Source organism: Corvus hawaiiensis, chromosome 4 (assembly GCF_020740725.1).
Source record: "Corvus hawaiiensis isolate bCorHaw1 chromosome 4, bCorHaw1.pri.cur, whole genome shotgun sequence".
Taxonomy (NCBI): Eukaryota; Metazoa; Chordata; class Aves; order Passeriformes; family Corvidae; genus Corvus; species Corvus hawaiiensis.
Genome location: NC_063216.1, coordinates 34,653,610 through 34,678,272, shown reverse-complemented (window position 1 = coordinate 34,678,272; position 24,663 = coordinate 34,653,610). Strand labels below are relative to the sequence as shown.

Sequence of the window (24,663 nt, the reverse complement as noted above, 5' to 3'; positions counted from 1 at the left end):
TGGGACTCTGATAGCTGTAACTGGAGGTGTTCGGGAGTGTCCTGCCTGCATTTTCACCAGATCTCCTAGAATACATTTGGCTTTTATGATTGAACACCACAGTGCTCAGCCATAAATACTGGCTAACTGATATCTTCATAAGGCTGCACTAACTGGTCTGAAAAGCGGCTTTTCACATGAATGAATTAAATTTCATAATACTCCTGAGATTTAAGCAATAATTAGCCAGTCAGTATAGGTAAAACAATAACACATTTCACAGAAGACCCCCCCTCATTTATTGTTGATACCTCTGAATGCTATCAAATTATAAAAATAATTAAAATTAATTGCAACATCATAACTGGTTAACAGCATACTCTCACCCCCAGATTTTTTTCAAAATGAAACCTTCCAAGCACTTCTCTCTATGAAAATTTCTCTCCAGATCTAACTTCATTTTAGGGTGAATTCCAATTTGTTTTCTGATCCTATTTCTATCTTTCTTTTTGATGACTTACTTAGTAGGCATAGGCAGTAAACATCCACATCGGAGGTAGCCTCCTGACCTGTTTTTCTAGTTCTGTTCCCCAATCCCTTTCTTTCTTATATAAGTGTTTTCTAAGATTCTAAAATCACAGATGAAAACTGCCTAAGTTTCTAATTTGGATTTAATTGCCTCTCATTCAACCTGCATCGATAAGTAGACCAGTCTGCTCTCTGGGATTTTAAAGTACTAAAAGCTTCTCCTTCAGAATCAAGGACTGTATCTTCAATAGCTGCATGTTTTTTTCCTCACCAGGCTCAGTGAATTTTTACATCTATAGGTGTAAAAGAAAGCAAGTTCTCTTTAATGATAGTGCTGAGAAAGAAAAAGACAAAACAGCTTTATTTGTGAATAAAACCTAATGGCACTCAAAGATCTTTGAAATGTGAACCTGCCACTTACAAAAGCTGCACAATCTGTGATTAACTGTGACTCAATGATACTACTGCCAGAGGGCTAAAGTTTTACTATTCAATGAGAAGATATGGGTTGAAAGAACTCAGACATCAGCTGTAGGATTCAGACACAGCACAGTCCTAGTTTCTAACCAAATTTTCATCAAATCAAGCTTCCTGTTGTTGGTCCTCCATAAGGCATAAGCTTGGCTCTTTCTCAGTAAGACTTTAATAGTATTTAGCTTACTGACAAAGAGTTCAGAGTTTCTGTTATGGCAGATGTTACCTACATGACTTGTTTGCATGCTGAGGATCTGATTTTGCTGCAGATTAAGTGTAAATCCACTCCCTGGCCCACAGGCAAGGCAGGTACTTAGCATTTCAAGCTACCAGAAGGAGATACTGACCAGAGCCCCTCAGCCTGGGACTGGACCACAGTCTCCACCTAAAGATAAGTTTGTGTAAATACTGGCTAACTGGTAGCTTCATAAGGCTGCACTAACTGTTCTAAAAAACAGCATTATTTTATAACTCAGCAGCCTGCTGATTGATGATGAGAGAAATAAGCTATGTAACAAAACCTTGAACAATGTCATATCTAAAAATAGCCATCAGATCAGACCAGTGCAGTAATAGCACTGTAATATTGGTACTAATTACAGGCCAACAGATTGCAGACCAATTGCAGACCTTGGAGCTAAGAGCAGATTTCTGAAATGAGCCAGAACAAGATGTACTCAGAAAGACAAAACACTCTTGGATACTACCAAGAAGGTAGCTGCATCAGATCAGCCTCATACTGAGGTGCAAGGAGAACCTCCTAAACCATTAGTAAAGCTGCAGTACCTCATTACTTTTGAAAGCCCTTGATATGAACACCAGTGCCAAAGTACTTGTAAATAAGCCTACTCAGTAATTTTCAGGGGCCAACACTGGGCTCCACAATGCTATTGCCATTTACAGGATCAGGCAGGCTAAAACAAAAGCACAGTTAATAACTCATACTACAGATTCATCTGCCACAACTGGGATCATCTTCCCAGAGCTGCTCATTAACTACCACAAGAGCTTCAGCAAGCACAGGTCAAAGTGCTCTGTGATTACAACAAAGCTGCATCACCCTGCACTGAATCATGGTGACATAGTATGCACAGAGAGAAAAGGTTTAGAAATGCCCATTAGCACTCTTTACACAGGAGATGGAAGAAACAGAGCTGGGAGTACCACGGGCAGGCAGAGACCGTGTACAGGAGAAGTGGGAATGAAAATGGAGTCTTGAATAGACCACGGTCAATCAAAGATGGGAGAGAATGGCAATGTGCATTTGCCAGGAAACTAGGGAAAGAAGGTGCTTCTGAAACACAAGAGAATGGTCAGCCCTCTCAGAGGAGGAGGAAGAAGAAAATCAAAGGGTAAGAAGGAAGCGAGAAATCATGTCCTGAAACAAGGAAGCTTCTACAATGCTCAGCTGCACCCCAGGAAGAAACACATCCTGGAACACACACGTTTCCTGGCTGCCCTCTCCTTGCCATACTCACTCTCGGGAGCAGCAAGATATAACCTGTGTTGAAAAGCCACTTGCTTTTGCCTAGGTGAGCAGGACCTGCCATGCTTCCCAGAACAAAAAAACCTGTCCTGGACTTCTGCTTAACCTTGCATGGCACTTGATCAGAGCCTACCAACAAAGCAGTATTTTTGGTGGATGCTAAAGGATATGGAAAAAAAGGACAACAGTTAAAAAAAATTATTGCTGTCACCTGAATGAAGAAAATGGCACTTGCCATTGCTACCCATCCAATATTCCAACTGTGTTTTTCTTATTTTATAATGTCACTTCCCAATTCCTCTACCCTGCATTTCTGCAAAGGTGTTAGTGTGGGATCATCAGAATCCCACAGTTCTCAAGCTTTGCTAAAGTTATCATAAATGCATTAGAAAATTGCAGGGTACAATTTTAGAGGAGGGGAAATGAGAGACACAAATAATGGTGCCATAATATCCACCAATTTTGGTTTCATTTTGCACAGAACTTCATACTTTCATAGCACTTAATACATTCAAAGTGCATCTTTAATCAATGTGTTTTCCAGTTGGATCACTCAGTTCTTCTACACAAATTTTCTATGGAGACAGGAAGTTCTCTGGAAAGCAGGAATAGTCTGGCCTACTGAATTCCTGTGTCTTATATTTAGGAAGTCATGGTGATTGTGAGCTCTCACCTAAGTTGTTCAAAGATTTTTTATGCTCAAGCTTTTCCCAGAATTAAGGCTCCCACCCATCTGCCTTTTGCATTCAAACCTGGTCTAGAGGTAACTGCATGCCCCTCAAAAAAGGAAATATCTTTGCCCTCCCCCTTCCAGGCTAGGCATACTAGCACACCATACTGTGTCTCTCGGCAGCCAGCATCTTGTGCCTAGCTGCCCTCAGAGGAATAGAGACTCACCAGCACTGCATGCGGAATTTCTTAACACATAAGCCAGCAAAGGTTAAGGGGTGAAATGGATATTTGTGTTTCTGGATTCATGTTTTAGAGCAGAGGGGAGTCTGAAGGCAAATTTGTGAGCTAAATTCCTTCCTCAAGCCTGTGAGATAGGAGGCAAAACATCACAGTCACATGCCACATCCTTCATTCCTTTCAAGAACAAAAACTATTTTTGTTGCGTATTACGAAAAGTTTTATTCTTTTTCCTCAAGAGAGACCACATCCTAGCTGCCCACCAGCCTACTGTCAAAGTCCAGCAAACAGAGAAGACTGAACTATTTTCTTTAATCTTGCCCTCAAAATAGAGTAACCCTTTTTTCCCCCCCCCTCAAAGTCTAGACAAAAAATTCAGCCCAAATCAGATATTCAGAATTATCATCTCCACTCAAACATTTAAGGGGTTGTAAACTTACTACCAGGGGAATAAAATCCCACCAACACACTATTCCAGCTCTCATAACTTCTGGCCCAGTATCCAGATCAGTGTCACCAGATGAACATATCACTTGTCAGCAGGAAAAATAACAATGCCACACTTGAAAGTTTTTAGCTCTCCTAGAGAAAATGTGAAATGGGATCTCAGTACATCTGACAGCTCAAGAATCAGTATAAGATGAATGAAGAAAGCCTTTTTTTGGGATCAGTATCAGTTTTTAAACATTTAACATTAGCAATTCTGCTGTTTACCCCAAAATATCACTTGTACAGAATGTAACTACACCTGCACTCTAAAAAATTAAAAAGGAAATAGAGTACAGTTGGAGCTAGTCATAAATATGAAAAAGCAGATAAATAATGAAGAAACGCTACCTGTACCTCCCTTTCTGTGACCACTAAAATTTGAAGTATGCCTAGTGGTCCTTTCTGTATTGTATTTAATAGGCCTTTTTCCATTACATGAATTTAAAAGAATATATTTGAATTCTGCTCATGGAAAATTTTCTCCCCTCATTAAGCACAACAGCAGACATTGAAAACAAAACCAGAACTTGCCAGTGAAAGTCATGCTTCAATTAAAGCCATTTTTTTTTGTAACAAAGTAGGATATTTGCATCTTGTAAGTGGAGCCAGAGCCATCTTCCTTTTGAGCACTGTCCTGCAAACATTCTCGCACCTATGAGACTTTGTTTGCATTAATTTAGTGTAGCAATTCTTATAAGCAGAAATTACTTATATGGTTCTATCTACTGCTGAAACAACAGGAAAAAAATGAATGTTGTGATCTTTTTCTTGTATGCCAAGACCAGTGTTAGAAGAGAGTATGGTCTTCCCTCAGCTGTGGTCAGGACTTGGGCCATAGCCTGCCCTCAAATCACATTCAGAACTATCTGCAGAAATCATCTCTCAACACGAGGGGACTCCTAGCTGGCAGAGTAAGAAATGTGATTTATGGAATACAAACACCACAAGGCACCATTTACTCTCATTTCATTCAACTTCATATCTCCTAGTTGAAAAAAAATATCTTATGCTATCCAGTTTATTGGAGGAGAGTCAGGTTACACTAATAGCAGAGACTAACCCATCAATCATAAATCAACATTCACTTACTCCAATTAATAAATGTAAAGAGATACAAACCTGGGACCAAATTGGGAGATAAAAACTGAATGGAGAAACATCACAGAGAAAAGTGACATTCCTTTGTCAAAGGAAGATTTATTCATAAAACAGGAAAGCAATTTCCAAGCTGTTCAAAATCATTTGTGCAACAAGAAGTTAATATAGCACGATCCATATACAAGTCCAGAAATGCAGTCAGACTCACCGCCCCTCTTACTCATGATGAAAACTCTTGAGAAGTCATTGCTGAAGGGTTGACAAGTCTTACGCTTCCATGAGAGGACATTGGTGTGGATTAAGTGTCATTTTGCAAGGTGAAGCAAATATTATACCCAGTAAAATGCAGAAGTGTTCTAAAATCCCTGAAAGAACATCAGTGGGAGGAAAACACCTCCTTGCCCATTCCCTGAAAGTGTTCGAGGCCTGACTGGATGAGGATCTGAGCAACGTGGTCCAGTGGAAACCACTCTGATTCTATGAAACGTAGCAAGATGGTCAAAAATTAGTATTTCCATGGTCCTTTAGAAACTGGGAGAGAAGCAATTTGCCCCAGACATCACCCATCACCAGAAATGTGTGTAAGGACCAGGAAGGGAATTTCCATTTTCATAATATTATGGCTGTGTTTAAAACTAACTTCTCAGCACTCTGGAGCATGCCCCTGGCATAAGCCAGATGGTCTTAGGTGGCCACAGCAGAGAGTACCAACACACTCCAGGTATGCCCTGGTAGGCTGTGGGGAGGGCAGTTGAGGGCCTGCAAGCACCATCAAGTCAAAGCCAAGCTTTCATGATCCCTGTTCCACCCTCCCTTTGCCTCCTGCCTCTCCTGTTACCTAGAGACACAGGCTACGACCAGCATGGGAAATCCCTCATTATCTTGCTTGCAGCAGTGGAGGGAATCCTAAAACAAGGTATTAAGCTCAGAAGTCCAAATGATCTGTCTAATCTGGTTTTTTCTTTATTATTATTTATTATGATGACTAATAACTTCAAGACTCCATCTCAGTACAAAGACACAGAGAAGCCTGGTACAGGCTTCTTAGTGGAAATGCAGAGCTGAACAACATGTTTGTCAATTAGCAAACCCCCCAGTAAAGGGTCTGACTCAAAGTAATGAAATATGGCTAAATCTTATTAGTTACAACACAGTGGCATTTTCAGTCTAGGTGTGCCTGGCACAATGCATTGAACTCAATACATAATTCAGTGGCTCTCTTTGCAGAGCCACGGCCTAATGCCTGATCTTACTGCTGCTCTTTAAAACACACAAGTTATATTTATATTAAAACTAGCAATGGTAACAGCAGCAGTTATTTCTACTGTCAGAAGAAATGCAGGTCATTTAGTTTGGGAGTGCCATCCCTTATCACCTCTGTGCTGCTAGGAGGTCACCCTGTCCAGAAGATGGAAACACAAGAGGAAAGCATCATAGCTGGCGCACAGATTTTCACTTCTGGCAAATACTTCAGGAAAACCAAAGCAGAACTCACCCTCTCTCCTATGCATAAGGTGACTGGTTTTTTAAAAAGGCAAGGGCAGATCCTGACCTGTGCTAGCCTGAGAAAGGGAAGGGGATAAAACCTAGAAACAAACTCCACAGAGAAGCAACAATATCATGTCCTCAAAGGTCAGCTCAGGTTTTCCAAATCAGATGTAGTACAATCTGTTAGCACAGGATGTAACTAAAGAGTAAGGGCTCCAACAGAGAGGGAGCATGAGCCTCGGGGAAGAAAGAACTACCAAAATGTGGGACACTTTCCTTAGGCAGCTGATGGAGGCTTCTTTGCTGAGGCAATGTGAAAAGAATCACAAATACTGTAGGAAAATTCACAGTGAACTCACAGTGATTAAGAATATGATCCAGCAGGCTTTCTCTAGCCCTTAACGTCTCTAACCTAAAATCTACCAGTTTGTAAAGGCAAAAGGACCATGAAATGGAATCCAGTCTAGAAAAGATATAAAAAAGAAAGTAACCAAAATGCTTTAAGTTCCAAGTTCGAAAAAATATGATTATTTTTTTCCCCTCAGGCCATGTATACTATTATTTTCCATGTCAAGTACTTGTGCATAACTTTCAGCTTAGCTGTGCATGAAAGCAAGGCTGTGAAGCAGAGGCTTGTTTTTGACAGTAATGATACCCAACCCACACCACTACACAGAGACACACCTATCTCTAAAAGCAATAGTCATAAAACAGAGAAAAAACAGGAAGTAAGTCACTTTACATAGTTTGGTATTTAAAAGAAAAAGATCCAAATTTCCTCTAGGTTTTGGGTACCTTCATGTGCTACCACAGAAGAAAATCCAAACTAAACTAAAACCCCATAATCCAAGACTATTTTAGAAATAGCAGATTTTGAATGAAGTCTGAACACTTTCATATCATCTGTCATATTGATAAATTATAAGTGCATACAGTTAGCACTACCTTCTAGAAATTATCTAGAAGACATAAAAGGATCAAAGGACCATGTGGACGGATGGTCTGGAAGGATCAGAAGTGCCCATACTTTTCTGTTTCTGTTCTTCCAAATAATGTAAACTGTGGAGAAAAATTTTCCAGGGACAAGGAATGCAAAAAATCACTATTAGCAACATCAACTAAATCCTGCTTCTCCAAAAGGTGAATTCCATTTCTCTTACAAACTTCTCTCTGCCTCCTGTTTATTAAGTGCCACAATCAGTTGGCCAAGTCATCTAAACTACATGCAACACTGCCTGAAGCTTGTAACCAGAAAGCAAGAAGAAAGCAGTGGTTTTTACAGCTTAGGACTGGTGCAAATTCACAAGGCCTAAGTGGTTGATACCATTAGGTTTTTCATTATCCAGAAGACAGCTACATATACAAGTGGGTGTCAGAGGTAAAAACTTCATCATTTCAGTTCTTTTTTCCTGTCCTAGCAGATAAAAAAAAAAAAGAGCAGACTTCCTCAGTAGTACCAGATCATCTCATCCAATTCTCTCACAGGAAGACACCACCAGCTAGGACACAGTCATGCCAGAGGCATTTCCCAGGAAAACACAGTCATGTGGAGGCATGTCCCTACACATACCCAGTGTAGCCAACAGTGAAGGCAGTAAGAAACTGCTGTGGTGAAAGCCCTGTTTAAGCATTCACATTTGTCAGCCAGTGGATTCCTTTCTTTTTCTCAAGCATTTTCTTACAAGGCTAAAAATAGTTCAGCAGTGAAAGCCATTAATAATGGAGTGAACTGTGTCGTGGGATTTGGTGTCACATTAACTGTATAAAGAAATAACAGCACAACAAGGGCCTGGTTAATACTGCATCCCCTGTTGAACTCAAATTAACACCTAATTAACACGACAAGGGTTTGCATTAAACTCAGTGCTGAGGCAGTCCATCAGCCTTTCTGACAAAAAACTGCTCCATTTTTTGCTGTTTTCCAGTTCACTGAAGCACAGACATTTTAGGTCAGCAAACACCACAACACAGCTCTGACCTCCTGCACCGTATGGGCCACAGAAGTCATTCAGGAATCCCTGCAGTGAAGAGATGACTTCTGAGGCTCATGAACAAACACTGACCTCAGGAGTTTGTAGATGAAGCAAATCCCAGGCCTGGTTATGATTTGCACTAAGACTAGTCTCCATTCAGGACTTTTTTTAGCCCACTAGGACAGACTGAAGATGCAAGGATCAAGTCCTGTCCTTCCTGGGCAGGCAGCTCTTGCTTTGTGTCCCAACCTCTTACTCTCTTAAATGTAATTCAGTCTTCAACACAGATTCTCCAAGGTGCATAAGTGCAAAGAGAAGGTAAAATTTCCAGTATGCTGCTATTTGTGACTTAAATCATTACATGAATCTCAATTTTGAGTAGTAGAAGGCTAGAGAATAACCCAGCATACCTCTCTCTCCCAAAGAGGTATGAACAGATGTATAGTTTCATGGACAAGGCTCCAAAGCCAGACAGGAGCTGCTGCCTTTCAGATGGAGTGACTGACAAAACTGAACCGGAAGTAAATGCTACAGTCTCAGTGTTCTCAAGAGTAACCATGTTAAGTCAGAGGAAGCCAAGAGCAACTACTCACTGATGTTTGCAATGATGATGGTAACACAAAGGATTACTTTTAAGAAGTTCAAAACCCAAACACAAGTCAGGTTAGTTTCTCTCCAAGGATTTCAGAACCTACTTTTACCTATATGTTTTTAACACACATGCTGCATTTTCCACTATTAGGTTAATTATCCTTTTTTGTGGATTTGAGACACTATTTCTTAAATCTCCTTCTACAAAGAAAACGAATGGATGACCTAAGAAAGAGCTGAGACCTTGCAGCATTCCTTCTTGCAGGGCAGATGCAGGAGAGCCCTAGCACATCATTGACAATGCTGGTTAAAGACCCCTTACTAAAGGTGAGGTGCACTACCTCTACTCTTAGAATCATAGAATCATTTAGGTTGGAAAAGACCTCCAAGATTATCAAGTCCAACCATTACCCTGGCACTGCCAAGTCCACCATTGAACCACGTCCCTAAGAGCCACATCTACACATTTGTGCAAATACCTCCAGGGATGGTGAGTCAACCACTTCCCTGGGCAACCTGTGCCAGTGCTTGACAACCCTGATGCAACTTGAGGCCGTTCCCTCTTGTCCTGAAATCCTTATACAGACAGGGAGCTACACATACATGAGTGGATGAAACATGGAAAGCAAGCCCAATCACTGTGTTTCACCCAACAGGCACACATGTGCACACAGAAAACTATTAAACCAGATCATACAGCCACCTTCTGTAACTGGTTTCCCTGGTTATTGCCACCTGATACACTGAACAAGAATGAAAGTCACCTGAACAGGAACTGGCTTAAGATACTGAAGCCCATGCATTTAATCCCTGAGTGGCTATCTTTAAAACAAGGGCATAGTGATATATAATTTCATGGAACCTGGGCTTTCTGTAGTCTTCTGAGAGGATCATCTGTTCCTGTCAGGACACTGTCCTCTGTGGCACCATAGCAGAGCTGCATTTGAAGAAATAAAAGTGTAGGAAAAAGTGAAAAATACTATCACAGTGTGCTCAAACACAACAGTCATTAGATACCCCAGCTTATCAAAGAGGATAGATAAACAAACAAAAATTAGTTTGTCTGGGATCTGTCTTTGGGCCTCTCTACCTGTGTGCTCCCAAGTACAGCACTGCACTGTATTGCAGAGAGAGATCCTGCCAGACACCAAACTGTACAGACACTGCACAGCCCCAGACTGTCAGGAGCAACATCTATTCTGCTAACGTAATCAACACAGCATAATGAGAGCAATATCTAACAGGGAAGAAATGTTCCCTGGGGATCCCACCATAGAGCAGAGACGAGATGGCACAGTTAAAGCATTAGCAGGAGCTTTCACAGTACCCCTGAGGTGCCTGAGGTTCTCACCAACAGGCTATAGCCTGATGCTTAGATACTGATAATAAAAAAAAAAAATCTTGCAGTCCCAGGAGAAAACCAGTCATACACATCTCCGGTACCTCATCATTTGAGCTATCTTTGTGTATTTCTACACAATTTAGAGGCTATAAATCATCTTATTTTAAACAGTCTATAAATCGTCTTATTTACATCACTACATGGGGGCTTTTGTATATTTAAAACCCTTTGATTGTCATTGGCTATTAGATGACTGACCTGGGCTGTCTGTCTAAGATTCAGATACCTGTAGTTAGGCAGTCAGTCCCAAAATATACCACAATAGAGCAGGAATTCTCACTGGGTTGCCCAACTCCCAACATTGTGCTTCTTAGCACATTTAAAAACAACCAACCAAAAATACATTTTTAAAAATTTCTTGTGCCCGTCTGTTTGTTTTCTGGCATTGAACTGTTGTTCAGTTTTCCCAGCTCTTACCCACGTAATGTCAGCTCTTTTCTGTCCTCTCTATGCATATGCTGCTCACATAAACTCTTCCTAATTAGGGTTGCTTTATGAAAATCAGCCTTGCCCTACCCACAAAATACATTTGCTACAGATGACCACACAGTCAATAATTATGAGAAATAAAACTTGTTCCACTTCCAGGCACATCTTCTATTCTGCAAAAGAAATGCACCACTGAAATGCCAGGTTATTGCATTCTCAACTGCTATTCAGAATCTAAAGAGTCACTAAATCCAGAAATAGGTTCTGATTTTGAAGAAATCTTCTGTTGTCTTCTCTTACAGTCAGTACAATAAGAATAAACTTATGGTATAGAGTATCCTGGATATTATATCAGAAAAGAAAACTATATGACTTTTAAAGAAAGGAAGATGACAACTTTTAGTGATTTAATTTGCTTTAAAATTAATACTAGCTAAAACAGGCAAGGACTGTTCATAAATTTATACCACCCATTTATACCACTGCATTCTGTATGCAGGCATTTGAGTCAGCAATAGTGAAAGTGATCTCCTGGCCAACTTTTCACAAGCATATGATATTAAAGTCATAAGGTGAATCAACTGCTAACTTGACCAATGAAAACTAAAACGAGCCCCTGCAAAACAAGAGATAAGTGAGGAACATGACAAATATATTGGAACACTTCAAATGCAAGTCTTCCTCTGTTTTTCCAAAATGAAGGATAATTGTAAGTTGTGTAGAATCACAGAATATCCAGTTGGAAGGGACCCAAAAGGATCATCAAGTCCAACTCCCTGCTCTTTGCATGACTACTTAACACTAAACCACATGACTACAACAATGGTCACAGTAAGAGCTGCAAACACGAACAAGAGAAATACTGATTAACCTATTTTCTAATCTTTCATAAATTTCAAAAGTACAACAACTCCAGTAAATACCACTATTATCACATACAGCTCATGTCATCTAATTAATCACTGGTAGTTATTACTGCCAAACTCTTGACATTTAGGATACAAACACTCCATCCTACAGTAACAGTCACCTCTGCAGGCTGACTACTACTTGTTTAGCATATGCACAGCACAGCTTGCTGTTGTGGAAGTGAAGAGGGCAAAAGACAATTCAAACTACAGTGTTTGAGCATCTGGAGAACATCTGGAGTACTCGTAGGCTGCAACCATAGCTGACCACCTAGTCCTGGCTGGAAAAACAAATAACAGCACTATCTAAATACAGTTAAGTTGTACTCAGGAAGTAAACAGTGTTCCCTAAGCAATCCAGAATGATAAAATTCTCCCAACAAGGTGAGAAGGGTTAAGTAGGTACCATTAGCATGGAGAAGTAGACAGTTTCTGCCTTCCTGTAGCAGCTGTAGGAGTTACCCCCTGGAAGAAGCAAAAGCATGAGCTGAGCAGCAAGGACCTCAACAGCACTGAAGTCAGACTAGAAGGTTGTTTCTATTTCTATAAGTGCAACCCAGCAGTTGTCTGTCTGCTAAAGATAGCCTGAGAACCTTCCTCAAAACTAGATGATGACTCCTCCACTTGTGTGGATGCAAAGCCTCTTGCACTGCATGAGCATGCACTCACTCCATCTGTCTAGGATGGACAGACGGTGCAGGAGGGCTTGCAGTACTTACAGTGTTTCTGAAGGCTGCTTTTTCTGACCAAAGACATGTGGGCAATATTTCCAGGATGAATTTTAATAGCTCAATATTAGTGAAAAGGCTGGAGACTCTGCAGGGACCAGAAACTACAAGGAGGACCTAGGTGTAGTGGTTTGGTCCAAAATACTCATTACTGTTTATCTGCTGTGAGATAAGAATTAGGAGAAATGCAAAACAGGCACCAAACTTGAAAGAATATAAAGAAGTTTATTAACAGACCTAAAAGAAGGAAAAAAAAATTATACCACCTTCAGAACTCTCCTCCTCCCCCCACCTTCCTCCCTTCTCCCACTGACAATGTTCAAAGACAACCCTTAAGATGTTCAGTCTGTTTACCACTTCCATAATAACCTTGTTCAGTCCATTTAGAAAGAAAAGTCTCTTCTTGCTCATGCTATGAAAACATTATCACAACGAGACAGCCGCCCACTTCCAAATATTGTTCAGTCCATTTAGGAAGAGGAGTCTCTGCCTGCGTGTGAGTCCCTTCCCCCGACTTGCAGCTTTTCCCGCAACTGCTTTCGAGGGTCCACTCTTGAAGTTTTTTGGGGTATAATTTTAAGGTTGAGCCGTTCAGAAACAAAAACAGAGGCCCTTCTCCTTCCCTCGGAGCAAAGGGTCTTCATCATCTTCATCTTTAGGACTATCTCTGGGAGCATCTCTAGGAACTGAGGTTTTCTCCTTTCCCATTTGGAGCAAAAGTCCTCATCTGGTCCATCTCTACAGACTGAGGTTTTCTCCTTTCCCGTTTGGAGCAAAAGTCCTCATCTGGTTCATCTCTCCCTGTCCAAACTTCTCATGAAATTACAGCTGCGTCAGCATCTGCCTATCTCAGCGCAGGTGCTTTTGCTCACGAGTTGAACACTCCACCCCCCATATCTTCATGAAATTACAACAGGATACTCTGATATATCATAGCTTCACAACAGAATTTCAGCTTTAAGCATCTCCTCTCTCTCTTCCCTCAGGGTTTCAGCTCTTCACAGCAATAAAAAGGGTTAATCTCACCTCGGCCTTGCAGCTTTGCAGCTGGAATGTTGAATTTTTCTTATCGCAGTGGAGAGGGGGGAGAGCCGAGCCACTCCGGCTGCCCACGGCAAGGCAGTGGGGGGGGGTTCCATGGCTGGAACAGGTCCATCGGCTTCAGGATGGCCATGGCCCGGCCCGGCCTGGCCCAAGCAGGGCCTGGCCGGGCCCGCTGGCCCCCACTCGGGCCCCGCAGCCACCTGTCCCAGCGCCAGAAACGAGAGAGAGCTTGGAGGGGGAGTTTGCCTATTCTTAAATGTGGATCACAGAGGTGATCACAACTTTAAGTGGCTTAGAGAATTGTCCATATTCAAACTGGCCAGCTGATAGGTTCTATCAGTTCCCAGAGGAAACTGTAAGCACCCCTTAGCAAGGACATCCCTTCCGGGACTATGCTTGCTAACCTATGACACTAGGTTTGCTCTTTTTCCAATTATGTACTTTTTCTTTATAATCCTATAAAAAGATGTAAACTGGTTTGACTTTTCATTGCAAGATTACTAAGGCAAATGAGAGAAAAATAAAGCCTTTGTTCCTTCCTCCCTACACAGTCACACACAATCAAGCTTAAAGTTGAATAGACAAGAGTGCTTGCAGATTGGAGATGCCTAAAACTCTTCCATGTCTTGTTCTCAGGCTAGTAGGATGAGCAAAAGAATAAACCGAATAATTTTATTAATGCACTTTTTGATCAAACAAAAGAGTAACAAAATCTTCATTGCTTCTGCACTGCAGAGCAAGCTTTTCTGAAGAAGTGCAACCACCTTTTTAAAATTTTTATAGTGCTAGTTTTCCAAAATATTCTAGATCTATTATTCACAGCCAGTTCATTCCTGCTCTCTGCATTAGCTGCATCATGCTGTGGGTTGCACGAGCTGAACAATGAGGACACAGCACGTGTTCTCTGCACTGAGTGCAAGACTCATGCTGCTTCCTACTTCACACCCCTCTTTGGTCAGGTCCCTCTGCCATGTTTGGCACTTGTACTGTCCACAGCTCATCCGTATGATACACGGCCTCCTCAAGCCACCAAATCCAACACAAGAAGACATGAAGCAGGAGAGGGACTGCAGTGCTCTCCTTGCTGAGGATATTTCAGATGGTGACACTTCTCTCCTAGGCCCCACTACCTAACCCACAGATATGGATTAGAGCTATGACTGCTCCCTGTTCTCACGACAAGTGGCTCACTGCATCATCCAATACAAGTTGTCTCTCGACTGGTAAAAAACAATGTTGTGCTTGAACATGAGGTTTTTGACAGCTGCTAGCACTTCCCATGCCCCATGTTTAGCTGTCCTTTATTCACTGCAGCCTGCAGAGGCTTCTTGAAAAGGCAAGAGTTTGTCCCCATCTACCTCCTCCTTCCTCACACCATGATCCTGGTAGATTCAGAGGAGTCTCCTGTGGGAGTCACACACCAGGAAGAGATGTAGGAGAGAGTGCCTGTTTTCCTCTAGCACCACCTCTGTTCTCACAAAAGCAGGCACACAGGCTGGGAAGGGAGATGTCCAGGCTACCCTCCAGAGAGTGGGGAGAAGTCTCTTTTGTAGTCACACTTAAGGGAGTTAAATCTCTTGCCCCTCCTGAGGTTACTGGGAGTTCTTGCTTTTGATTTCCAGCATTCAGATCTTACCTTGTTTAGGGAAGGTCAACTAGCTATTGGATAATCCACTCCTTTTTCAACACAAAATGGAAACCCTGGAGCATACATAAAAAAAAAAAAAATCTTTTTTTTTAATTTAATACTCTCTAACATTCAAAAGGAATTAGATAACAGCTATAATGACCCCACCTACTCTTGATCCTTTCTGCTGCCAGAATGTTTTGTGTAATAAATCATGCAAGTGCTACATTATTCCAAAGCTAAAAATGGAGCAGAGTCAGGAGGCGGCACAGAGCTCTGAATACAGAATGCAGAGTCGTATTTGATAACATCTGCACTTAGTCTGATTTTAAGCTTCCTCAGGTTAGGATAATGAACTCAAATGAGAGGGGAAAGGTTCACTGGGTGATTACAGCACAGGCTGGCTTTTAAGCCATTTTTCTTTCAACTTCACTTTCACCACATTTTGATTTAGATTGGGTTAGCTCCAGGAATGGGTTCTGCTTAACAGAACACACTGAAAGCATCCTTTACAGCTCCCCAAATCCAAGACAGTTGTTGAAGTGCGGTGAGAGAGTGCAAGTGAATAGCTGAATGCAATATAATCTTTCCTCAAATCAGAGGGATGAGATCAAATTCTTTCCTCCAGGCCTGGAGAGAGAACTTCTGAAAAAACAGTCCCACTAGCTGTGCTGGGGCTAAAATACTGATTTAGACCTTAAAACGAGTAACAAGCACAGATCACAGGAGTGGACTTGATAAGGCAGCTTATTCTAGCTAAAAGCAGACACATTATTCCAGTTGCCCATTATTCCAAAGGCCGTTCCCAAGCACCTTCACTGTAAGTAATGGCTATCCACACTGAATAAGTAATCAGGCTAAATGTGACATCCACTGCCTTTGCAATGCTAACCTAAGGTATCATCTGAGCTTCTACTAGGTTAGTGGTGGAATGAAACTGTCCAAAAGCTTATTCCTAATGAGAGGTTTTAACATCTGCTAGGGAGAAGTCTGGTAACTCATGAGCAGAAATTTTAGTCTTTAGGCTTTAAGAACAGTTTTAGTTAAAATAGCTGATTTTTTTAGATAGCTAAACCCATACTTTGTAAGCTATCACTAGTTTAGACTGGATAAAACACTATGTTTCAGCTACTGACAATGAAAAACTTTTGGGACAGATTCATACCAGGGAACGGAAATAATAAATCAAAGGAGGTTTGTTTTTTTTCCCCAAGTAGTCCTAACATCTAGGAACTGAACTTCAGTGAGAGCCGAAACTCAGAAACTCACGGGGAACTAATGAAAGCACAGCTGCAGGCTGTTAGTCCCGGAAGTTTTAACACCCACAGCTGCTGGAAAGCACATGGACCAGCTCAGAGATTTCTGGCAAGCTTTACTGCCGCACATTTACCCTGTCAATAACCTTCTGTGATGCAAAAACATCTTAAGGGTTCTTTCCATATCCAGATGGTGTTGTTCTTTCCAGGCCAGTCTGCTAGATATCTGATTTGAAGACAGCCCAGCAGGCTACTTAGATCTTCCCCTCAGATGACTCCACATTTTCTTCTGTGACTGATTTACTGGAACAAGAAACAATGAAAAGCAAAACTCAAAATCACTACTTGCAGATGTGCACAAACTACAATTATACTGAGAAATCAAATGGAGCCACCTCACTAAGAACTGATCAAATAAATGACCACCTCTTCTAAAAAAAGAAGAGTAAAAAGAACAGATAATGACTGACATGATTTGAATTAATGAATATTAAGGCCAGCAAGACTATTATACTCATCAGCCAGTCTGAACTGCAAAACAGCAGCCAAAGAAAACCTCAGAACTTTTCTGTTTCCAACAAATTATTTTTAAGTCTTCACACAGGCATTCATTAAGCACATTCATTTAGTCCTTCTATCATCCTGCACTATTCCAGTTTTATTATTTTTTACAGATACAGCAAAGGAGGATGATTTTGTTGTGCCTTTCTCTGCTTTAAAAGCAGATTTACAAATGACCTGATCTGCTTTCTGAGGGCGCTGCTTGGTATTCTGACTGCAAACCTGCACCAAACCATAGCCCCCTAGTGAGGAAAATTTGAGGGACAGCTAAAACATACCAGTAGTGCTTAGCTCACCAGTACTTTCAATCTGTTTTCCACTTTATTAAATTTCCCTTTTTGGAAATAATTTTAGCTGTATTTCCTATAAATACATTCTCTGCACTGTTTTCTGTCAGGTGCATATTAACATTCCAGAACACTCTCTCTCTTAAAAACTTAACACAATTCCAGTTGATAGCAAAGTATGGACCATCAGTGATAGTATCACAGTCTTCTTCAGTTTACTCATATAAAACTTACAGCTGCATGTCCACCTATTACCAGTAGGCAACCTTAAGAAATGTAACTCAAAAAAACCCCACCCAAACTTAAAACCTATCTTTAACTGCTAACATGCAGCAAAGTCCCCATATATCTAGCAAACTAGAATCATTAAATCAATGTCCTCCTTCAGTCACTGATAGGCCCAGGAGTATTTCTTCAGTCTTACACCCACTGGACTTGAAGCCAGACCCAAAATATACTTTGAACCTGGAAGGGCAGAAAACTGCAGGGACTAGAAAAGTTCCAGGCATGAACATTGCTCTGGCTGCTAGGGTAGAAATAGGAGATGCAAAACCACAATGATACTACAGGGGTTGATACTTTGTTTTTTTTCTCAGTCGCAGGATGTTGAGCAGCCAATTACCATTTCTAATAAACACCACAGTCACGACAACTGTATAAAGGCCCTGGTGATGTTGCAGGCTCCATTCCCAGAGGCTAGAAGGGCTCCACAGCTATTAAATCTATTAAATCATGACAGAATGACCCAACAGAACAAATTCCCTAGCTGATCCCAAGTTCTATACACAGTTCTCAAGGTAAAAATCAATACAATGGTCAAGTTCTTGAGCTAGACTGAAAAAAAAAAAAAAAAAAAAAAAAAAAAAAGAGTTCTTTTATTGAGTTCTGGTGCAGGAAGAACACCAGTCTATAATAAAGATATCTGCTAGGAGGGAAGGATTGCTCTTAATTTTTTTTCCTGTCAGGAAGTATTGGGTTTTTAATGCATGGAGCGGTTAAGAGGGTGGTAATGGTGCATGTGCGTTGAATCATGAACTCAGTCATGTACGTAAAATCCAGAGACAACAGAAAGATTAAACACTATCTCCATTAGGGCACCTTTAGCAAAATATATCCTTCTACTGGGGATGTATTTTTTATAAAATAGGACTTATCTCCATGCTGTGGATATCTGGGCTCTTATTCTAAAAATAATTTAACAGTTTCTCTTCAATTCAGGAAATTTAATATTATTAAGTGACTGCAAAGCAATGTACAACATTCATAAACAAGCCAGGAAGACTGCAGGCTAATACTGGCACTATCAACATGCATAATAAAAGGAGAGATTAAGGTTGTTGCCTAAATTGCACTTGTGTAATCAATTTCTTTGGAATACTGAAGAATTGAACAAAATGATGCTTTCATTCAATTTAAACACTAACAAGAATTAACATTTGAACTTCTAGCTAAAGCAGCCAGGAATTACTTCCCCTGCTTATAGTGCATTGCTCATACTCCTGCTATAAATAAGTAGCCTAATGACATCCAAACAATCCAATCAGTCAACACAGAGACAAAAAATTAAAAAACATTTTAATACTCTTGCCATTTTACCATGCCAAAAGTTAACTAGCAGTATTAACATTCAAGTTTTGAAACCAAAACCAAGGTTGGTTTTAATGGCTCTAGAAAGTACAAGGCTGCAGAGCAAAACTGGTCAAAGCAGAATTTCAGTATTTTTTAAAAACTAAGAATCCCCAGAATTGGGGACCTTGCTTTAAGAAAACAACCAGGAGATGTTAGATTGTGTGCTTTTAAAGCTTTTTTCTTCTGGTTTATGGGTCTCAAAATTAATATTTTCCCAGAGTCTGAGAAGCTAGAAATAGCATTTAAATGCAAGAAGCAACTCTTACCAGTTCAAAAACAAGACCCTTTAAAACCAGGAGAGTATAATGAGCATCCCTGTGAGTGCATGCTGCTAGTAGTACATGCAACTTGTTGAGGTAATATTTTATTTAATATGCATATAATGCTTACCAAGGGAAAAAAATTAATCTTTTAAGAAAGTTGCTGCATTAAATATTTCCCATAACACAATGCACATGGTTTACTGACATATCTCCAGTAGGCTGTAAGAGGAAAAAAGCAGCCTCCATCCCTCCAAGTGTGAACTGCAGTACTGCCAGATTTTCGCAGGGAGGGGAAGAGGCAGCTACCTGCCATCCCATCTCTGCAGAGTGGAGACCAGCCTCAAGAAATAAGGGGGGTAAATCTTGTAAGAAGCAAGCCCTAAGGGGTTGGCACAAAAGAGAGTCACCTGTAATTTTAGTCCTCGACCTTACTGTTCCTCTGGGCTTTTCTGGTCTGGAAGGGACTGTAAAGTGACAGGGAGAAAAAAAAAAAAAAAAAAAAAATCAGTTAAGAGGGAAAAGGAGAGGCAAGAGTGCCATACTTACAGAGACAGAGCAACAAAGGCCAGTGGCAGGAGAGAGTCCCTGCATCTGAGAGTCCTGGAATCCAAATGCACACATGGGCAACTCTAGCACTGAAAACAGCTCCAACAGAAATATAAAAGCATGTCTTTTCCTTTTCTGTTAATATGAGCCAACCATACAGAAAACCAAAAAAGATGAAAAGCAACAGATGTCTTGAAGCAGCATGGAAATTTACAGGGGCCCAAGGTTGTTGGACTCAAGTAGTAGGTCAAAAACTTAAAAGATTCATCAAATACCCATAACATTTTCGTACTGTGTGATGTTCCATATATCCATGGTTTCAGCTCACTAAGTGCTTGGAAACACTCTATCTTCAGAGCTGAGGCCGCACCTTGAGTGCTGTGTCCAGTTCCAGGCCCCTCAGTTCAGGAAGGACGTTAAGACACTTGAACGTGTCCAGAGGAGGACAACAAGACTGGTGAAGGGCTTGGAACACAAGCCCTATGAGGAACAACTGAGGGAGCTGGGGGTGTTTAGTCTGGAGAAAAGAAGACTCAGAGGTGACCTTATCACTCTTTACAACTACCTGAAAGGTGGTTGTAGTCAGGTGGGGGTTGGTCTCTTTTTCCAGGCAACAAATGACAGAACAAGAGGACACAGTCTTAAGCTGCACCAAGGGAAATTTAGGTTGGATGTCAGGAAAAAGTTTTTTACTGAAAGAGTGATAAAGTTCTGGAATTGTCTGCCCAGGGAGGTGGTAGAGTCACCATCCCTGGATGTGTTTAAAAAAAAGATTGGATGTGACACTCAGTGCCATGGTTTAGTTGAGGTGGCGTTAGGGCATGGGTTGGACTCCATGACCTTGAAGGTCTCTTCCAACCTGGTGATTCTGTGATTGAAATTAGTTAGAGTTCAGGAATCTCAGTTCCACAAGCTGAGGGAATACTATGGAAATGTCTCAAGAAGATAAGTTTGTCTCTGACCAGACTGCATAAATGCTATGATGACCGGATATGAGATTATGTCAATGCCAGTAGGAAGTTAAGGCCACTCTGCACTGTCTCAGAAATTTTAATTTACTGGAAGTGGGCAGAGCATGCCCTGCCCACACTGCTGCCTGGGGCTGGCAGCAGTCTCCCTCCTCCTGCTCTGCCATCCCCTGCCTTACATAAACAAAGGTAACCCAGAGGTCATGGCAATTTCTGTCTGAATACATGTCATACAAGATATCTCCTCACTCAGGAGCCCTTTTTTGTTTGCTTCAGATACTACTGCCTGATAAGGGAAGCAGAATCCTTTTAGCCTTGAGAATGGACCGTGCTTACAAAGGCATCCCCATCTCCACATCCTTACTTGTCAACAGGCTTGGGCTGGAGGACAAACAAAAGCCATCTCTGCTTCAGTCTGCCATGGGTGCCAAAGAAAAGGGTTTCAATCTTCATCACAAACCAGCATATTTAATATGTAGTTGTCAGCAGTAAATTTCTGATCAACTGGATAAAATGAATTTATTTCTGATTTTCTATTTGAAGGATCGTTCTAAAGACAAATGAGACAAGAATCAAGAAATAAAGATACATAACATCAGTAAACTTCACAAATCAGAACTAATCTCTTTCCAATTGTCTTTGCCAGTATAAATGCACAACCATATGAAGTTTTTATGGCTATGGGCTGAATATTTGCTCCATAGGGCACAGAAGAAAGGGGGAGACCACAAGGCTTCTCACTCCTTTTCTCCCTAGTTCTCCTCCCCATTAATCAAATCATGCCCAGTCATATGGCATGTATGGTATGGTAGATATATGTCCAAAGAATCTCCCTCCATTTTGGATCTTTTCTCTGTCTGTGAGAGCCATTCTGCAACTCTCCAACAGCAAGAAATCAATCACAGACCAGTCTGTGCCTGCATAAGAGATACGGGTCTAGGAAGGAGAGTTTGAAAGACTACAGAAGAGGAAAATCAAAGTGCAAAATCTACAGGTGTTGAAAGAAAGTAATAACCTGCTGGAAGCACACAGATTCACTGGAATGAGATTACATGCTGTCAGTTTCCATCAGTCCTCTCAACTGATTGCAGCTTTTGATACCTGCAAGCAAGATTCTCAGGTGATGGTAGATGAATACAACTCATTTCTTCCATCGTTTGAAAGTCATTAGGATTAGAGCACTGCATGCACCAGAAGCATCAAATTAAGCACCCATCACAGGATCAATCCCCATTATCCCCTGGGTTCTTGTAAATAAACACTGCAAATTAAGTATTTCAGTGAAAGCACTTATAATTTGTTTTCTTAGTTAGCAATGATTTAATTATGCCCATTTTTAAAACACAAGATAAACAAAAGTTCTCTTTTTAACATAGCTAACAAATCAGTATTTTACCCCTCCCTGTTACAACTGCAAAATTATGATGTGAATGTAGAAACTAAAATCCAGCTTCAAAATCATATTAATAGGTTTAATAGTAACCAAATGAAATATTCGCATTACTAATGATTACTTGAAACAATAGGAAAGTACAATTCACAACCAACCAGAAGTAGCAGGAAAGGGGGAAAATGCAGCAGTACCAACTGTCAAATATTTTTATCCATCAGTACCATATGAAAATCAAGACATGCTCTAACTTCATGCTCCCAGCCTGTCACAGCACTACACAGATTGCTAGATCAAGGCATTCAGAAGCACAGCATGGGCTGAACAAACTTTTACAATATTTTGATTTGTTGGCCAAAGACACAATCTAGAATACCAGGGCAACACAAGTATCACCAAGCATGGAACAAACAGGCTCTGTATATTTGCCAAGTCATCTGACTGTCATACTCTTTAAAACAATTGATACCGGAAGAATAAATCCAGGGAATACATCCCCTCGTTCAGGGGGTGCCTCAGAGAGATAGCAAATCTATTCAAGGTGTTGCCATGTACATGAAAATACACAGAACAATAAGCAGAGTAAGCAGCAAAACACTCCACAGCATATGGTTTATGTAAATTGAAACTGAAGGCTGTATACAGAAAATGACAACAAAATGTAATATTTATTGAATTCTATTCACTTGGAACATAAAGCTGGAATTATAATAACAGGTGTTCTCAGATATATGTTTGAATGCCAGGAAATTACTGCTCTGCAATTTTTGTCTACTACAAAGTATATGCTAGCAATTTAGCCCAAAATTAGCATTTCTATGTCTCCCAAGACTGGTTTTTTTTTTTAATCCAGGCCAGTTTATCTTCTGCTACCATTCTATGTATTGTACATACAGCATCTTTCACACAGTATTCCACAAAAAAAAAAAAAAAAAAAAAAAAAAACAACCACACCAAAACCCCAAACTTTTATTAAAAATTGGTAAGAGTAAATCTTTTAAAACTCTAACATCCCCAGATGTTAGAGTTACAGATAACCACCACACATTACCCAACAAGTGGAAAAGGACAATGCAAACCTAGTGCTAGACTTACTTATTTCCAAAAGGACCTATTGCCGCAAAGGATTAAATTATTTTCTCTCTGTGAAAAAAGTACACAAACACTACTGAAAATAGAACTATAGGTTCTTAGCCCCTTCATACCCCATTCTATGCAAGCCACTTCAGAGCAGTGTGCCCCCTCTTTCACAGCTGTACACAATCTCCAAAGTAGCTGCTATGCTGATAGACTCAAAATATTATTTGCGAAGTTCTTTGTGAACCACTATCATACTGCAGAGCAGTTGTAGTTCCGGTTCCACAAGTTGCTTTAGTCCCAGCAGGTCATTAAAACAAGGGAGGCATTTTATACATTTCATCTTTTAATAAGTTAGAAGCTATGATTCTGTACAAAAAGTCACCCTCGTGGCCCCTTCACAAGCCACACACACTGTCCTAATTACTTCAAGTAACTAAATTCAGTTGTGTAATTCTGAGCCAATTACTTTTTTCCCCCAAGTAGGCAGTCAGGATTTTAATGGAAAAAGTGCAGATGTGAATATCCAACTGTGTGCATTCTCTTATGTATATGTTCATGCTTCATAAACCTTCTGCCACAATTTAATCTTCACTGGATCATAAATATCTGAAGAAAATTGAACTCAGAGGATTTTCACAGAGTAAACACTTTAAACCTCAGAGCTGGATTCTACTCCCTGCTGTTATGCAAGCAGTTTCAAGCAGTGAAATACATTCTGGGGCTACCAAACACAGGACTTGTCACCTAGTGATGGATTTCTACATCTTCCCAAACAGGTCACAGATATTTGTTTCAGCCAAGGATTGCATTTTCTTACCATCTGCCACAGCCAATTCTTTTTCCTAGTCTGTGGGCCAGATACAAATCAAAATTCAGGAGAAACACTCCATAGTGAATCAATACTCACCAACCAAACATCTCTCATGAGAACAGTTTGACAACATTTTTGCCATCTGATCTTCCCAGAGGAGTGAGGGACAGCTTGAATTCTGCTTTGCATCCCTTCAGAGCAAACTACTGAAATATTCAGGTAAACATGAACCCAGCCTTTTGCTCCAGCCTTGCCTTTTTCCCAGTCAGGGCTGTCTCCCTCAGGTAACTCTAGCAAAGTAAATTTTCACCTTTATAGCCAAATCCCAAAGTTCTGTGACAAAATTTACAACTGACAGAAGCAGCTGTTAATAATCCCTTTATGAACCTGCAATGAATCCAAGCCTGAATCCAATTCTGCAGTCATTACTTTTGAAGCCACAGGACCACTTCCTAAGGAGAAAGATCTCTAAAAATATCAGAAAAAGCTGTTGTGACTGAGTCACTGATTTAAGCTTGTTTCATTCCAAAGGTACTTCTGGGAAGTTTGTGTCTGTCCACGTGCTGTCCCGGGGAAAGAAAATTTCAGCAATCTCAACAAAAACACAGAAGAAATAAGTTTTTGTATTGACTGCAAAAGAATAGCCAAATTCATTCCAAGGACAGAACTAGGCTGGAAACTAACACAAGAATGTAGATCCAGTAGAAAGATGTTTTGGC

At 40.6% G+C, this 24,663-nt stretch overlaps 1 protein-coding gene across 2 annotated transcripts in view; it reads right to left on the bottom strand.

The window, feature by feature from the left end:
* The window catches only part of TMCC3 (transmembrane and coiled-coil domain family 3), a 134,440-nt gene that overhangs the window by 80,115 nt on the left and 29,662 nt on the right, over positions 1 to 24,663 (bottom strand). Inside the window, exon 1 of one of the 2 annotated variants that reach the window (XM_048300971.1) lies at positions 12,161 to 12,184. The exons of the other annotated variant lie outside the window; for it this stretch is intronic. Coding sequence (XP_048156928.1) covers positions 12,161 to 12,169 — 9 coding nt within the window. The 5' untranslated portion in view covers positions 12,170 to 12,184. Of the gene's footprint in view, positions 1 to 12,160; positions 12,185 to 24,663 lie in introns of those variants that run through there. 2 annotated transcript variants of the gene reach the window in all.